At 54.4% G+C, this 18,118-nt stretch overlaps 1 protein-coding gene across 3 annotated transcripts in view; it reads right to left on the bottom strand.

Moving 5' to 3' along the window:
- NDRG4 (NDRG family member 4) overlaps window positions 1-10,863 on the bottom strand; it is a 34,662-nt gene extending 23,799 nt beyond the window's left edge. The window contains exon 1 of one of the 3 annotated variants that reach the window (XM_066243903.1): window positions 10,736-10,863. Coding sequence is in view for 2 of the 3 variants with exons in the window: in XM_066243901.1 (XP_066099998.1) it covers window positions 10,109-10,145 (37 nt within the window). In the remaining variant the exon portion in view is untranslated. Of the gene's footprint in view, window positions 1-10,108; window positions 10,267-10,735 lie in introns of those variants that run through there. The other 2 variants (XM_066243901.1, XM_066243902.1) reach the window with 2 other exon arrangements.
- Window positions 10,864-18,118: the final 7,255 nt, after the last annotated feature.

Genomic DNA, 18,118 nt, shown 5'->3' with positions numbered 1-18,118 from the left:
GAGACAGGGGAGAGGCCCCTGGTGAAGGGGCGTCTCAGCCACCTAAGTGTGGGTGGGTTCTTTGACAGGAATTGCATTTCTTTTGAGTGATTACATGGTCATTCCCGAAACTGTTCCATAAACGTTTCAATTGCATCGATCAAGAGTAGTTGCATATCCTACGAAATACAGCCATTGTCTGAATGGGAAACGCTGCTCAGACAGGGGCAGGGGAGGTTTGGGAAATACATTGTGGAGATTTTCAATTATTTCAACAACTGGGGGGCTCCTACCAGCATTCAGTGGCCAGGGGCCAGGGGTGAGCAGGGGCGGGCAAGGCAGGGCCACACTGTGCAGTGAAGACTCGCTCCCCACCCCCAAACACCTACAGCTTTCTCACTGAGAACGGAAGGAGAAAGCTAAGAATGTGGCAGAGTAAAGCTAGTGTATGTGAGAAACCCGACAGGTGAGCCAGGGAGGCAGGAGAAAGCACCTGGAGGGGAAAAGAGGCCAGACTGTGGAACGGCTGTCTTGTTTTCCACCACAGAGTGAAGGGCCCTCAGGCAGGTCAGGGTCAGGGTGCTCTGTGGATGCTGCACTCCCTGACATCCTGGTTGGAAGGCCCCATTATTGAAAGAAAAGGCACAGAGAAATGAACTCAGCCTCACCATGGACCAGAGCCAATCTGGCCTGGCCCGCTCCTCCCCGGGGGAGGGGTCTGAGCCACAGGCAAGAATGACATCGCAGAGGGTGGGCGCCTGCCGCCTGTGCGCCCCTGTGCGCCCAAACGCCCTCTCCCCGCACCGGGCCGACGCCGTGGTTTGGGAAGAAGCCCCAGAGACCAGTGACCCCAGAAAACAGGAACTCAACTTCTAACCACCACAGCGGCAGTTGGGGACCCTACCTGTAAATGGCGATCATAACACTCTCGGTGTCCCCATCTTGACCACTGGGGAGGGAGCTGGGACAGGGACTAGACTTCCTTTCAGTGTCCCCATTCGCAGAGGAGAAAAGAGAGGCTCCAGGAGGGAGCGGCCGGCCCCCTGCAGCAGATCCGGGAAGGGAACCCGGAGTCCATGCCTGGAAACCCCACTCCATTCTGTCTCCCCGCGTAGATGGCAGGACAGGAGGGTTCGGGGGACACAGTTTTTCTTTCTGTCCCAGCCTCCATCTCCTCTCTCTAGTTACAGCCCCTCAACTTATGCCCAGCACGAATGAGACCTGTTCTCCTGCTTTACCCTTGAGGTGGGCCTGTGAATCCCTCTCTCTTTTCACAACACACACACACACATATACACACACACACACTCACTCACACACTCATACACACACTCTCTCTCTCTCTCTCACACACACACACACACACTCACACACACACACACTTGTTCTTCCAGCACATTCTCACTGTGCTTGAGCCCTCTTTGGATTCTGACACTCACAACTTAAGACCCCAGCTGACCCAGTAGGCACATTCTGCCCACAGGAAGCACGATCATGCTGTTCCCTCTGCCCGGAATGCCTTTCCCCATCCTACCCCTACAATAATACCAAGAACAAAAACAATCCTTCCTCTTTTCTGCTGACGCTTGACATGTGTGGTTGAATGAGAGAAAATGAACGAATGAAGAAGTGATTCCACACGGAGACTCCACGCTGTTAAAAGATTGATACTCTTCAGTGTTGGCGAGACTGTGGGGGACACAGCACCTACTCTCCGAGGCTGTTGGCTGGATTGCAGTGGGTTCAGCTGTCTTTGGAGGGCACCTTGCTAGTTGAGGAAAATGCAGATATCTGTCAATTCTGCAATTCTGTCCTTAGGTATATATTTATGCTAAAGGCAAGAGCCCACGTGTGCGCTCAGAGTCAGTACAGAGGACGCTGGCTGCAGCTCCGTCTGGAGTGGTAGCAAAGTGGAAACAACCCAAATGAACATCAGGAGACTGATTCAGTAAGCGACGGAACACCTACACCCCAGAGCACCACGCAGCTATTTAAAAAACGAGGAAGCTCCGCGCAGACAGGGGAAGCAGTCTAAAATACGCAGTTCAGAGAAAAGGCATGGCATAGACCAGCAAGTATAAATAAGCTCATTTTTGCAAAAAATATAGGTCCACATATTTGCAAATTTAAAAAAGAAAGGTCCTCAAATGACTCAGGGTAATTTGCCAATACTTGTCTCTAGGGAAGGGCATTGGCTTAGAAGGGTATAAAAGGAGATCTTATTCTATGTAGCAGATTCATCAAATCTAAGGTATCGATTATTATAATTCAACTCATATTTTATGTACCAATAGAAAAGAAAAAAAAAGGCTTTGGCTGGTGGCTCAGTGGATAGAGCATTGGCCCAGCATATGGACATCCTGGATTCAATTGGGGCACACAGGAGAAGCGACCATCTGCTTCTCCCTCCCTCCCTCTCCCCCTTATCTTCCTCTTCCCCTCCTGCAGACAGTGGCTCAACTGAGTGTGACCCCGGGTGCTGAGGATAGCTCTGTTGGAGCACATCAGCCTCAGGAACTAAAAATAGCTTGGTACTTGAGCATCGGCTCCAGACTGGGTTGTCGGGTGGATCCCAGTCAGGGCACATGTGGGAGTCTGCCTCACTATTTCTCTTCCTCTCACAAAGAAGAAGAAAAGATGAAGGAGAAGAAAAAGAAGAAGGAGGAGGAGGAAGAGGAGGAGGAGAAGAGAAGAAGAAGGAGAAGAAGGAGAAGGAGGAGGAGGAGGAGGAGGAAGAAGAGAAAACATTGCCAAAATTAAGACATGATACTTCCCCCATATTTTAACCTTTTATTTTGAAATAAGTTTAGACTTATGGAAAAATTGGAGAGAAGACAGAGCACAGAAATCTCCCACATACCCATCACCCAGCTTCCCCTCCTGTTAGCCTGTCCCAGAACCATAATACAACTCGAGAAACTAGGAAATAAAACATGATGCAATATTTTGTATGAATTTCACCGGTTTCCCCAATAATACCCCAATCCAGGATGCCACAAGGCATTTGGTTGTCACATCGTCTCCCCCAACCAGGGACAGTTCCTCAGTCTGTCTTTGTCTTTCATGATATTGACACTTCTGAGGAATGCTCATCTATTCAACCTGTAGAACGTCCCTCAAGTAGGGTTTGTCTGTGGTTTGCTTCTGATTAGACACAGGTTATACATTTGCGGAAAGAACACAGCAGTGATGTGTCCTTCTCACTGCATCCCACCGGGGTAAGTGCTGTGAATCTGTTTTATTACTGGGATGTGGACCTTACCCTTGATTAAGGTGGTGCCTGCAGGTTTCTCCAGCGCCGAGTCACTAGATTTCCTTTCGTAATTACAAGTATCTTGTGGGAAGATACTCTGAGACTATGTACACGTCCTGTTTCTCATCATACTTCCACTAATTTTAGCAACCGTCGACGGTTGCTAAAATTCTTGCCTATAATTATTATTGTGGCATTTGCTTAATGATAGTTTTCCATTTCCGTCATCCCTTCTACGCTTATTAATTAGAATCATCCCGTAAGAAAGAGCTGCCCTTTCTCCTCCAATATATTCATTTAGGTCAGTTGGAACTCACTGGTATTCATTTCATTCTAAGGATATTCTTCTCACAGGATACCCTTACTCCTCTGAAATGCCTAATGTATTACTGTTTGGAGGAACAACATTCACCTGGCAAAGCACATACCCAAGAACTCCTAGGATCTTCCTGCCTCAAATACAATGTCTGCAGAAGGGTGCCCCGGGTCAGGGCCCACTCAACATCCAGGGCCCTTCTTCTCAGAACAGCACCTGGTTTCCCTTTGGAAAAGGCCACCTTAACCCATTCTCAGTCCATGTGGTTCAGGCAGGGATGGCCACACCCCTATTGGCGCCCCAGTGGCCCAGGCCTAAGTCATTCATTCATTCATTCACCAGATTTTGTTTGAGCACCTAGTATATGCCAGGCACTGTTCTAGGCACAGGAGACAACATACTGACCCTTACAGACAACAGGTCCTTTGTGGAACTTTCTAGGTGGGGAGGCAAACCATCAACAAATCTAACTCAATACAGGTGTCTCAAAGGTGCTGCGTGCACAGAGGAAGTGATGTCAGAGAGGGAGACGGGGAGTGTGCCTGGGAGCTGTGATCTGAAACAGGGTGTAAGAAGAGGGGGTCTCACTGCCCTGGCCGGGTGGTTCAGTGGATAAACCATTATCCTGACACACCTAGGTCAAAGTTCAATCCCCAGCAGAGCAGGTAGGAGAAGCAATCAATGAGTATACAACTAGATGGAACAACTAAGTGCAACGGGCGGAGGGGGGGTGATGCTTCTCTCTCTCTCTCTCTCTCTCCTTTCCTCCTCCTTCTCTCCAATCAATGGAATGATTTTAAAAAAACATAGAAGGGTGTCTCACTAGGGAGGCAACATGAGCAAGGCCGAGAGGGAGGGGAGGGAGGGAGGAGAGGGCCTGCGTTCCCCAGGAAGAGTGCTCAGGGCAGAGGGAACGGCCAGTGCAAAGGCTGTGGGGGTTTGAGCAGAGGGGTGATGGGACAGGACCTCCATTTTAAAAGCTCCCTCCTCCTGCTCCGTGTAGAATAGACCTGGGGTGTGGATGCCAGGCTGTGGGGGCTTTGAGCAAAGGGGTGATGGGACAGGACCTCCATTTTAAAAGCTCCCCCCTCCTGCTCCGTGTGGAATAGACCTGGGGTGCGGATGCCAGCCAGGAAGCCAGGGACTGCAACTATTCAGAAGACAGCAGCTGACAGCTTGTGTCACGGCGGCTGGAGGGACAGAGTTGCCATTCATGAGCCGGGCAGGCCTTGTACATGCCAGGCACTGTTCTTGGGGACAGCTCAGGCTGAGCCAGGTGACACTGCAAGTGGCAGGTGGGTTTAAGAGTCTGCACCTCAGGGCAGAGGCTGGGGCCGGAGATATCAGCCTCCTGATGGTGTCTGAACGCATGAGACTAGATGAGATCCGCTAGGGAGGGAGTCGGAACAGAGAAGATGTCCCAGGACTGAGTCCTAGAGAGAGGAGACGAGGAGAGAGCAGCACAGTCAAATGAGAGGGAACAGCCCATTGGGCAGGGGCCTCCGAGATGGTTCAGGAAGGGCCCAGGCTCCAATCAGAACCAGCCCTTTGCTGGAATCCTTGGGGAAGAGAAGCTCTTTGCTGGGTTACCAGGTGAATGGTCTGTGAGCCAGCAGCCAGCTTGCCACCACAAGGAAGGGCCAGATTTAGAACCAAACCAACCCAAAGAACCGGTAGCAATGTCCTTTCCCCTGTTCTTAGGGAAACAGGGAATGGCGGAGGTCAATACCCACCTGAATGACCCCTCCTCCCTGGGGTTTTCTGAGAACACGCCCTCTGCACAACACCTTGGATTGGGTTTATCAGAACCCCAGCACCTCCCACTTCCTCCTACACATTTGTTAACTTTTAGTTTTAAAAAATAAAAGTTGAATTTCACATGATACGCATTCACTGAGAAAAGTCAGAAAAACAGAAGAGCAAAAGGGTGTGAAAATCACATAGAATCCTATTCACCAGAGAAAACCACCATTAACAGTTTTATCTCCTTTCCTTCCTATTTCAGAGCTGCTCTCGACACTGCAAAACACTGCAAAACACTGCAAAACAAAACAGAACACAAAGAACGCTGTTTGGAAGCATCTTTTGGACCCTGGAGCCAGATATCCTGGTTCAAATTCCAGCCGGCCAGTTACCATCTGGTGACTTTTGGCAAATTACCTAACTTCTCTGTGCCTTCTTTTCCTTGCCTGTCAAAAGGGCGAAATGATAGCTCCTACCTCACAGGTTGCTATGACGATGAGTTAATGTATAGAAGGCACTTAGGACTACGCCTGGCACGTGGCAAATGCCACCTAAGTGTGAGCTGTCATCACCGTTATTATTACATTAGTATTACATAAGGGGACATCTGTTCAGGTGGATAGATAACTTTGGCAGCACGATTCACAGCTGCCTGGGTCCCTTGGTATGAACGCCTTCCCATGCATGTAACCCCCTCTACCTGTTAGGCATTTAGGTTATGATTTCCAGCCTCTATTTTTCTTCTACAAACAACTACAGGATAAGCATCCTTGTTCAAGCCCCTCTGCACACATCTTTATTTGTTCCTAAAAACTCAACTGCTGAGTCACAGACCACATATATTATTCAGCTTTTGAGACATCATTGCCAACTTGCCCTTCATAAAAGTCACAATCGCTGACCATCGTATGTTCAGTGGAATGGCTTGCTGGACACCCGCCCTGCCTCACCCGTGGCCCTGGGCACAGCCGGCGGTCCGCACGCCTCTCCCCTCCTCAGGCAGACCGCGCCTCCCTGCTCACCTGTGCAGCCCCCATGCACACATCCCCACGGCCCAGGGAAGCAGGCAGGTTTACGGAGACGGGTGGACCTGACGTGGGGACTCGGGGTCGGATGTTCCGCCTCCTGGGGTAAATCTGTGCTTCACTTTCCCTCACGTGTAAAATGTGGGTCAACACACCTGCCAACGATCAGGTCCTATGTCAATGTCATCGGTGAAATTGTGAGAGAGACAAAGTCCATGCATTAAAATAACACCAAAAGCCCAGACAGAAAAGTTTTGCTTCTAAATCATACATCAGTAAAAAAGTGTATTTTTAAAAATTTCCAACATCCAATACTGAGACTCCCAGGGGAGCATTTCAGAGCCCAGACCTGCCATTTAGAAGCTCTCTCTGAACCACTGTGAGGACATACTGTTTGAGTGCAAATGCACAAAAACTGTCACCTTTCTACTTGCAATGGGACTAATGTCCCACTTTCCCGCATCACGCTGGGAAATAAAAAAGCACCACTCCAGAGGCACTGAGAATGTGCCCTCTGGGGACAGCAACAAGCCTGCGCGGGGCTGCCAGGACACTGGGCTCCTTCTCATGACGCTAATGAATGTAGGGCCATTATTCCCATTTCACTGATGAGCAGAACTCGGTCTAGAGAAGTTAAGAATTTGCTCAAAAACTGAGAAGAAGGGACGAGACCCTGAAATTCACATTCTCTGATTCCCAAATCCCGGCCTTCCCTGAGCCTGCAGACGCTGTGAGGACATCTGGGAAATGCATCAGTCACCCCTGCAGCCTGCGGGGACAACCCCTACCGCCTCCCCGCTTCTCTCTGGAACGGAAAGATGCTCAGGCTAGGCGTGACAACTCACGGGCACCCTGCCAGCCCTGTGCGTGAGGGGCACCTGGCTTTCCCCACCTGGTGTCCGAGCTGCGGAAGGCCAACCAGGGGCCAGGTCCCTAGTGTCATGCCCACCTTGTCCCGTTTGGTGGGAACCTAAGGCCTAAGCAGGGTTCCCTTGGAGGCACATCTCAGGGAGGCCCGGATGGTGTGGAGAACCCAGAGAAGGAACTGGAACATCCAGGGGGAAAGGCATCAGGTGACTGGAGCACAGGGGGGAGGGGGCGGCCCCGGGACACTGAGGTGGCAGCCTGGGGACAAGAGCACAGCTGCCGATTGCGGATCGCCCGCCTGCCTGACACTGCGCTCAACACCTAACACACCCCCTCACTTCTGCTGCTGAAGAGCATGTCCTGGTGGGTACCATGATGAACCCATTTTACAGATGAGGAAAGTGAGGTGCAGAGCAACTGCGAGAATGGCCCACAGCCATGTGACTGGAACACACAGGACAACCCAGAGCTCAGGATGGAGGTGTGAAACCCAGCTCCACCTCTTCTCAGCGCTGTGAGGTGAGGAAGCGGCTGGCCTCTCGTGAGGTGGTAAAATGGCACGATAATAACATTGAGGGATGTGAAAACTATAGAGAGCTAAATAAATATGAGTTTAACCAAAAGGTCCGGTGAAACGATTTTCTAATGCTGACATGGGGATCTCTAAGAAATTGTCCCGGAGACACAGGTTATGGGTGGGCTACGTGAGCCTGGACTCAGTCAACACTTAATGCCCACTTGCTGTGTGCCACCCCAATGAACCGGCCAGCGCCCTGACTGTGACCTGTTCTCATCCAATGGGAACATGGGTGATAAAGTAGGGTAAGTAGGGTAGGGAAAGAGCTCAACTTCCTAGTGGCCACCCACCCAGGGTAGGTGGAGTCCTCCACTACAGGGACAGCCAAGATCAAGGAACCAGAGGGGAGATGGAGCCGAGAGGTGCCCAGCAGGGCTTGCCCCCAACCAGGGGTGTCATCTGTGCTATCTCAGTGAGCCACTCCAACTCTCAGAGGGCAGGCTCAGTAATTCAACCTCTAAGATGAGAAAACTGAGGTCAGAGAGGTTAAGTAACCTGTCTGAAATCACACAGGTGGCCAGCACTGGCCACCTTTCCCTTTCCTTGAATCTGTGGGACAGGGAAGAGGACAAGAGGGAGCTGAAGAGAAGAGGGAGGCTGCAAAGACCACAAGACAGCTACTGAGGAGATGCACTGTCTCCCAGGGTGACAGTGATCAATGACATTCACCAAGGGGGGTCCTGATTCAGCCTGAACAAGGCCTCAGGCAGTCTGTCAGGACCGTGCACGCCTGTCTGATGAGGGAGGAAGGGAACTCACTGTACCTGTCCCTAGAAGATGAGGGTCCCAACACTGAATGGGGACCCCAAAGCCTGGACCCCCACTGGAGCCTTGCACATGCTCCCTGAGAGCATTCCTGCTCCAGGCCCTCCGTGGCTGGAGGCTGGACCTGCATGCAAGACTCTAAGAGCCCGTGGGGTTGGAAAAACTTCCCCTCGGGGGGATTTAACAAGTTCAGCCACCAGTGCGGTTCCCTTTGAAGTCAGGTAGACAGGCTGGCCTCAGGTGAGCTCTACAAGGAAAAGCTGGCAAGAAACTGGAGGAGGGGCCCGCCCTGTGATAACTGGGCTCAGATCTGGCACTTCTGAGGACCTGGCCAGAGTTTCCAGCGCTCTGGGGACAGGCCCCACGCCCCACTGGGTGTGAGCCTGCCACGGAGCCAAGGAGCAGCCAGCCCTGCTGCTCTAACAGGCACTCACAGCCTGAAACCTCACTCAACCTACCCCCACAAACTCTCTCCCTCCCTCCTTTCCGCCCTCTCTCTCCTTCCAGGCTCCACTTCAACCCACTCCCAGTTCAAGCTTCTCACACCCCAGGGCCTCAGCAATATGCTGTTCCCCCATCCGCCAGCCTGTAATGCTACCACCCTCTCCACTAATAGAAATCCTGCCTCTTAGAGTCCAGTTCAAACACTGCCCCCTGCTCAAAGCGCTCTGCTTCATCCCCACTCAGATCCCAACCCGTCCCCTGAGGGAACCCCCACACTGCTGCCCTTTTCCCGTCTCCTAACAGGGTTCCTGTGCTCTGTTCTCCCTCACCAGACAGTAGGGTCCTCAGGTTAGGGACCAAACTGCCCAGGTGCCAGAGGACACTCACTGGAATTCGCATGTCCATCCAGGACGCACTGATTGAGCAGCTCCCGGGCCCAGGGCTCCGGTGGGATCCGGACTGTTTCCCTTTCCTAGCCTCCCTTCCTCCTGTCCAGTTTCCCCACAGCGGAGACCCCAGAGGCCGCCTGTGCCTGGGAGAGTGGATCCCGCCCTTCAGCACCCTGGCCCCTGTCCTTGCTCCTTCCGCCTCCTCCTCTGGGCACACCAAGTCACAGCTCCCTGCATGTGGCTTCCGGCGCCGTGTCTGGCCACTTCTCCACAGGGGCTCCAAGGCTGCGGGTCCCCAGTCATCGGGGTCCAATCTAACTTCCCACTTCCCAGGCCTCTTGGCCTCTGCATCCAGCGGGAAACTTCTCCTGGGAGACTAGCTCAGACTGTCACAGGGAGCAGGAATAAGAGGCTATGGTCTGGAGCTCCTTTCTTTAGGGGACCGAGCGGCACTGATTGGAGGGCAGGGATTCTAAGCTCCCTTTCCCTTTAGGGAACCGGACCGGAGCTCGGCCACTCCGAGACTGCAGGAGGCCGCTCCCCTGGCCCGCGCTCCGGGACGCTGGGGACCTGGGGAGACGAGCCGGGCGGGGCCGGGCTGCTACGGGGACTGGCGCGCACGGGCTGGGAACCAGCTGGCATCTCCTCCAGCCCCAACCGGAGCCGCCCAGACCCGGCCGCCGCGCCCCGCGCCAACTCGGACAGCAGCGGGCGGCGAGGGCGGCCGAGGGGGGCGAGGGGCGGCGGTACCTGTCAGCAGCCCGAGCCTGTGTCCCAGCACCTTCATCGCGGCGCCCGGCGCTGTCCCGCGCTGCCCGGCGTGGGGGAGAGGAGCGGGAGGCGACAAGCGAAGTAGCCCGAGAGCGGAGAGCAGTGCGGGAGCAGCTGCCGGAGCAGGAGCTCTCTCGCCGTCCCCCCGCCCCCCGCGCCGCGCACCCCCTCCAAAACGCTTTTAAAAATCCACCAATTGGACGACCGCGCACCCCTAAAAGGCGTCCGCCGCCACCTGGTCGGGGTGAACTACGGGAGGGGAGGGAGCGCGCGGGGTGGGTGCGGTGACACTCGGGAGGCGACAAGAGGGGGCCCCTGCGCCCCGCGCCGGAACAAAGAGGCCCAGCCACACGGGTGTCGTGCTGGGGGAGGCGCGGGCGGCGGCTGGGTCGTGGTCCCTGGGGTCCCCGCGTCCGGCTGGACGGCGAGGAGGGAGAGCTCGGGTGGGTGGGGGTGGGGAGGGGAGGGTGCCTCCTCGCGTGGGCAAAAGGTGGCCCCGGCGACAGGGCGCCCAGCTCGCTGAGTCTGGGGTCGTGCGCAGTGGCTGCACCGCAGCCACAATGACAGGGGGACAAGGGAGAAGGGCGGAGGGCGGCGCCAACTCACCGAGGGCGATGCGAGCGAGACAGACAGACAGACAGACGCGCAGGCGGGAGCAGGGCCTCGCCGCGGCCGCCGCCGACGCGCGGGTGCGGGTGCGGGTGCGGGTGTCGGCCGCCCCGGGCCCCTTAGCGCGCGCGGCTGCCAGGGGCGGAGGCCGGGCGAGGGCGGTGCGCCTCGGGGGCGTGCCCACGTGGGTGTGGCTGGTCCCAGGAGGCCTTCCCGGGCTCAGCTTCTGCCTCCTACCGCGGTGGGAGTGCCCGTGGGTGGATGGGCAGGCGGGCGAGGGGAACACCGCGACGCCAGGTTCCGGTGGATTCCCGCCGCTCCCCTCCCACTCCTCACTTCCCGCGGGCGCCGGGAGGAAGGGTCCCCGCTGCTTGGACTCCGCCAGGTGCGGAGAGATGCCCTGCCTGCCCCTACGATCCCCTTGCAGCCGAGGGGCGTCCGGTTCCCGAGGGAGGGGGCAGCCTCCGCCTCAGTCTTTGTTTAGATTACTGAGGGGAACCCCAGCCCGGAGGAGGCAGCACCCCTCCCTCCCTCTCCTCCACCTCTGCCGTCTCGTGGAAACCGCTGGGGAAAAGCCCTGGGGGAGGGGGGTGGTCAGGAAGAACCGGGTGTCCAGGGGTCCTTGGGTCGTCTTTCCTCCCACCTTCAGGGTTTCCTTGGGGAACTCCCGTGGGAGCGACAATCTCCAGGCAGAGATGTTCTAAGCCCTCAGCCCCCTGGCAGGTGAAAAGGTCCTTGCTCCCCTCAATTCACCTCCACTAAGGGAAAAGCTCGTTCCGGTCTGGCCCAGGGGGCGTCGCTCCCCTCACCTGTCACCCCAAAGGAAGAAGCGCGAAAGCCCCTGGATAGGGAGAGTGGAAATCTGATGGCCTGAAACGTTGACTTGGGCGAGACAGCTCAAGAGGAGGGGTCCCGGGCCCGGTTCTGTTCAGGCTGTGCCAGTGACCTTGGGCGGGGCCCTGCCTTCCCGGATTCCAGCTTTTTGGTGTAGAGTGAATGTGTTGGACCAGGTCGTCTGGGAAGTTGGGGGAGGCAGTGGAGTGGGAGGTCAGGGGCATTCTGCAGTGCCTCCCTTGAGCCCCTGTATTTGGGCTGGTTTGTGGAGAGGCCATGGAAGCTGCTATGGCCCTGAATGAACAGAATCACTAGCCTGAGGAAGCTGGTCAGACTTGGTAGCCCTGAGCATTCTTGCTCGAGGTGCAGTATATAAACGGTATGGGAGGCAGCGAGCCTGGGTTCTCCTTACAGCCCTGGGGCTCATCCTGGGGATATCCTTGCCTCTCAACCGTCTCTTTTGTAAAAGGGGGTGGGAGGAGGTCAGCGTGGACAGAGTGAACTTCGATGTCCAAAACATCCAGGAGACCGTGGTTCTATTTATACGAGTCTGGAGCCAGTCCTTAAGAACACAAGCAGGTTCTACAACTTGCTGGCTGAGTGATGTCCAGTAAGTTACTTAGTCTCTCTGAGCCTCCATGTCACACTGGGTGAAACTGGGATGATGTGGACCTCAGAGGGTTCTGCTAAAAATTAAATGACGAACATAAAGTGCTCAGTGTAGTGCCAGGCACGTGGTTGCAGTGCTCAGTAAACAGTTGCCTTTATTCTTGATGATGAAATTGTTATTATTGCATTAGAGATTCAGACATTCCTGAGTTCTACCCTTTTCAATAATTTCAGACCTAGTCATTAAATAGAATGAATTGCTGATGTTCCAGTGACATAATTCACGAGACCCAGCCTGTCCTGAACTCAGAGGAATACGGCCCAGGAGGGTGTATAAGGCTGCCCCGGAAGAGCTTTGCAACTATGACCCATCTGTCCATGCGTGGAATGGGGTCTGCATGGCCTTGAACTAATGTAGGCAATCCACTTGGTTCAGATAACTCATGAACCCCAGGGGAGCGTTCAGATGGGTTAGGTTGTGGATTTGAGCCCTAAGAGTAGAGACAATAGATGATGAAGAAATGTGGTTGTAAGAACATCCCCCTTCCTGTATGGGTGTTACTGCAGCAAAGGCAGGTGCTCAGGAAGAGGGCAGGTAGAAGGACCCTGGCCCCTCTGGAGGAGTCAGTCAAGCGAGGTAATGAGGAGTCCTCTAGGAGTCAGTGGAAGGCCAGCTCTCAGTCCCTCCTGCTCTGGGCTCTTCATCCCTGCGAGGCGGGCATGGTGTTCGGGGGCAGGCTGGATGGCAGGGGTTTTGGCAGAGGAAAGTAGAGCGTGGCCGGGGGCCAAGCTGTTGGCTGGGACGGGGGCCTCTGGGACGTGTCCTCCAGCCTTGCTCTCAATGACCTGACAGATGCTGCCTAAGCCGCTGCCTTCTCTATACTCCCCTTTGCCCGTCTGTAAAATGGGCAGGAGACTGGCCTGTCCCTCAGCTGCAGAGGAGACATAGCCCTCCTGAAGATCTCTCTGAACCTCCATTTCCCCGTCGGGAAACGCAGGCTAGTCTATCCGTCTGCAGAGTTGCAGGAAATAGTAGACCTCCTCTGGCTAGTTTAAGGAGAAAGGCCTTTGTTAAAAGGAGGGCGGGCAACTCTCAGGATCTCAGGAGTCACGCCCAACACTGCAGCGTTGCTCTGCTGTCAGAACCACCACTGCTATCCCTGAGCACAGACGCTGCAGCCAGCACCACCCCTGGGCAAGGACACAGGACACTGCCGTGGGGACCAGGGCTGCCTCTGACACCCGAGGGGGTTGCTGCCGCTGCCACATCCTTGTCAGGGCGGATTTTGTGTGGTCTTGGTGTCCTCATGTCACCAGTTCCCAATTCACAGTCAAGAAGGGGTGTGTCTGCATTTGTGACAACTTGGGTGGATCTTGAGAGTATTATGCTACATGAAATAAGTCAGACGGAAAAGGACAAAAGCCACATGATTTCACTCATATGTAGGCTATAAAACAAAAAGACACAAAAAACGAACGACAGACTCAGAGACAGACAACAGAATAGTGGTTACTGGAGAAGGTGGTGAGGGGAGGAAGAAGAGGCTAAAGGGGGTCAAATACACGGGGACAGAAGGAGACGGCTTCGGGTGGTGGGCACACAGCGAGAGTACGGAGATGTCGTATTAGGAAGTTGCACACCTGAAATTCCTATAATGTGATTAACTAATGTTACCCCGATAAATTCAGTTTTTTAAAAAGAGTGGGTGTGTCTGGTTGAAGATGCCTAGATCAGGCACTCTGCCAAAGCTGCAAGGGAGGCTGGGCACAGCTGTCCTCAGTTCCTCGTGGGAGGTGGGCTTGGCCCCGCAGGAAGGGCACGGCCAGTGCTGGTGGCCCAAAGAGTGACCAGTACCTGCTTCAGATACCAACGGACTTGTGAAACTGCTATAAGATGATACAAACGGGCACTCAACTCGGAGCCGGCACCCCCCTAGGGAGCACGCGACGCCTGTTTCTGACGTTCGTTCGCGCCACGCTGCAAACCCCGTGTCAACCGGCTGCGCTCCTTCACGCTTCAGTCTGGGTTTCTTCAGCAGGTGAAAGACAAAAGGACCTTGAAAACAGTACGGCAGGCTGCCCTTCCAGATGCAGAGAGCTCGGTCCCAGTGCCAGGAGGACAGGTGACTGGGTTTTTCCATTGTGATGATGAATTGGGCTGAGTCACCATCCCTCTCCAGTCCCCTCGTGACCATGACTGAGAGCAAATAAAAAATATAAAAAAAAGAACTTGCAGGTGGGGTCGAGATGCAGATGAGCCTGGGGTTGTGGAACTTCCTCTCTTCGCAGGGGGTGGGAGGGCCGGTACTGTTCCCGTCCCCAGTCACCTTCCCCCACTCAGGAACCACGAGTCACACGGCCCCGTGGAGAGAAGGGTGGATCCTTTCTCTTCTTTCATGGGGTTGGTTGAGTGCCTCTTTGGTGCCAAGCCCTGTGCTGTGGGCTGCACTGGAGAACCAGAGCTGACCAGGGCGTTGACCTTGCCTTCAGGATTTATGCTCGGATCAAGGAAAGCAGCTAGAGTCCTATAATATAGGTAGGTAGGCACTGAGCAGACTCGGCTACAATGGGTAACTGAGCTTCCGGTGGGGGCCTGGAGGGGTCAGCAAGGTCTTCCTGGAGGAAGAGCCTGCAGAGAGGTTGAAAGGGGCGGAGACAGAGATGGGAGAGGGGGTGACGGGGGAGAGTACCATTTATCCATCCATCCATCCATCCATCCACCCATCCGGCTCTGCTAAGCTCGGGGAGGCGCAGAGCTGAGCGTGCTGCAAGCCTGCCCCCCCTGCCAACAGCTCCTGGGGCGTGGTGGGGACCGCTGAGCCTGCGTGAGCAGATGGCCAGGCAGCTGGAGTGAGGAAGTGAGCAGGGCAGCGTGCCTGGCCTCAGCCTTGCCCTGGAATTTCACCACTCGCCAGATCACCTGCCCCCTGCCCCTGGGACACCACGTGCTCCACCCCCTTTCTCTGCCCCTGGGACACCCTGGACCACTCGCAGGCCGTGCTCCACCCCCTTTCTCCCATCACGTGTAAGACCCTCCTCCCGCAGGGCCAGCCCTGTGCTCTCCAGGTAACTCAGACACCACCCCCGCCCCCCCCCGCCCCCCCCCCCTCCCCGTCTACTCCTCCTCTCAGAGGACAGCAGAACCGCCTCCGGTCCCCTCTGAAAAAGCCCGGGAGCTCCACCAGACACACGGAGCCCCAGTTGGTGCTGAGTCCATGCAGCAGGTGGATCTGACAATATATTTATATATATACTCAGTGCGGAAAAACTTGTCAGATGCAGAGGGAGAAATAAAAACCTCTCCTAATTCCATTGCCTAAAGGTCACCGGTGTTAACATGTTAACATCTGGAGGGTTATGCCATTTAGTACTATATATACATACTTGTTTCGCCCAAAGGAATCATACCGCACATATTTTTTGGTGCTTTTATCTTTGCCGATACATCATGAACATTTACCCTGATAAAAATTTTCTCCTAGACGTAATTATAATAGCTGAGCTGTCTTTATTGTGTGGGTGTTTCATCATTTTCTTGGCCAATCCCATATTGCTCGGCATTTAGCGCGTGTCTAATTGTTCATTATCGGAAGCAATGTTGCGGGCAATCCTCCCAATAAAAGCTGATTCACCCGCGTCTCTTAGAGGACCCCCTAAGGCCGCTCTGCAGCCCCCAGTTGCTCGGCCACTTGGTCCCTGACCTCTGCTGACGCCAGCCCACCCAGCCTCGGCAGGAGGCCAGCACGTGGGGGGAGACCCTGGGGGCGAAGTGGCGTGGCTACCAGCCCCCCGTTCCCGACAGCGCCCATCGCCTTGTCCAGGCCGGGGTCTCAATCTTGGGCCTGCACTTGTAAGCTGTTACCACCGGGAACACTGAGTGAAGGGCACAAAGGATCTCTCTGTTCTTTTATGCAACGTCCTGCAACTCGATCATTATTTCAAATAAAAGGTTAAAAGAAAAAACAACAACAGAGGCAGGTCTGGAGTTGAACTATTTGGCTCCAGTCTCAGGAACGAATGTTTGTTTGTTTTTTTTAATTTTTATTTATTTATTTATTTATTTATTTTCACAGAGACAGAGAGAGAGTCAGAGTGAGGGATAGACAGGGACAGACAGACAGGAACGGAGAAAGATGAGAAGCATTAATTATTAGTTTTTCGTTGCGCATTGCGATACCTTCGTTGTTCATTGATTGCTTTCTCATCTGTGCTTTGACCATGGGCCTTCAGCAGACCGAGCAACCCCTTGCTTGAGCCAGTGACCTTGGGTCCAAGCTGGTGAATTTTTGCTCAAACCAGATGAGCCCACGCTCAAGCTGGCAACCTCGGGGTCTCGAACCTAGGTCTTCTGCATCCCAGTCCGATGCTCTATCCACTGCGCCACCACCTGGTCAGGCAAAACCATTAAGGTTTTATGCTGTGGTCTCACAACACTGAGTGAAACTGTACACTCCTGGGGACACATTTTTAATTCACTGAAGCTGACATCATCTATGGAAAAGTGAAAATATCTGTGCTCCAATTGTTTCACAGCTGTATCTACACTTCGGAATACCACTTGAGGGTATATAATCTCATCAGGGTTGATAGGTTTATGGGCTAGTCATATAAGAACCATGTACCATACTGTGTAGGAACGAATGTTTTTAAAGTCTGTACTTTGTCACAGGGACCAGAGCTAAGAGTTAGCTGCCTCAGTTTCCCCTGCAGTGTGGGAATTGTTCTATGGAAAGGCAGCCCTCCTGTTGGGTGGTGGGCAGCCCTCCAGGGTTTCCTCTATTCTAACACTCCTACCAGCCCAAGCGCTGGAGGGGGCTGACCGACCCTTCCCTCTGGGGAACAGAGACCCAGCGGGGCTGGGACGGGGCACGGCCTGCCTTGTGTGCCCCAGGGAGCTCCCAGGTAGACGGGAATCTGGCAGAAAGCAGATGAAATGCTAAGATTCGCTCCTTGGAGGAGAGTTAAGCCAGTCTCCTTCCAAAGAGGACACATGTGTCCTGAAGTTCTAGGGAGAACCAGTCCCCTTTCTGCACTGTGATTGTCCCAGCCCCACCCCGGCCTGAGCTAGAGTCACACACAGAGCTGGGCATGGGCCAGTTCCCGGACCCGGGTGGGCTTGGCCCTATGCCGAGATGCCAAGGGACACTCTCCCCTCTTGGGGGCCAAAGTGTCCCTGCAGAACCCTCAGCACCATGACAACAGGGTTGGGTTGAATCACAGGTCCCAACCCGGTTTCCAGATAATAGGTACTGAGCAACTGGCTTAGGATGCCGTGTTGAGAGTCCTCCAGGTCACCCTCATGCTCAGTTTGCTAGAAGGACTCCGAGAACTCAGAAAACCCATTCCCCTCGTGGTTACTGTTTATCGCAACAAAAGGTCACAGGTCAAAATCGGTCAAGAGAAAAGGTGCCTGGCCAGAATCAAGGAGGCACCTGGCACAAGCTCCCTCCCAGGAGCAGCTGCATGGGGCCTCAACTCTCCCAGCACCAACAAGTGGCAACCAGGGACGCTCACCCGAGCCTTGGGGTGCAGGGTTTATACTGGGAGGTGGTCACATCAGCACGCCGTCCCTGGGAGACTGACCTCAGCTTCTCAGGCTCCAGGCTCCCAGAAGTAGGACTGCTACAGCATGGCCAGGGTCTCAGGTATTCAAAACGGGCATCCACCGCAAGTCACGTTGTTAAACTATCTGGTGCAACCGATACTGTGTGGCTCAAGGCCTCAGACACACAAAACCACTCTTTGTAGGCCGGGTATTCCAAGGGCTCAGAAGTTGCCTCCCAGGAGTCACAGGCTAGTCCTTCCTTTGCAATGTGCAAGATTTGAGTGACTGACGCCCACTGAGCTAACCCCTGACGGCCCGGGTGTCAATCATTTATTCTGCTATGTGCACAGACAGACCATCATCAGTTATCAACATGAGTCCAGAAAAGGCAG

This window comes from Saccopteryx bilineata, chromosome 9, assembly GCF_036850765.1.
Source record: "Saccopteryx bilineata isolate mSacBil1 chromosome 9, mSacBil1_pri_phased_curated, whole genome shotgun sequence".
In the NCBI taxonomy this organism is placed as follows: Eukaryota; Metazoa; Chordata; class Mammalia; order Chiroptera; family Emballonuridae; genus Saccopteryx; species Saccopteryx bilineata.
This window is presented reverse-complemented; position numbering and strand designations above follow the sequence as displayed.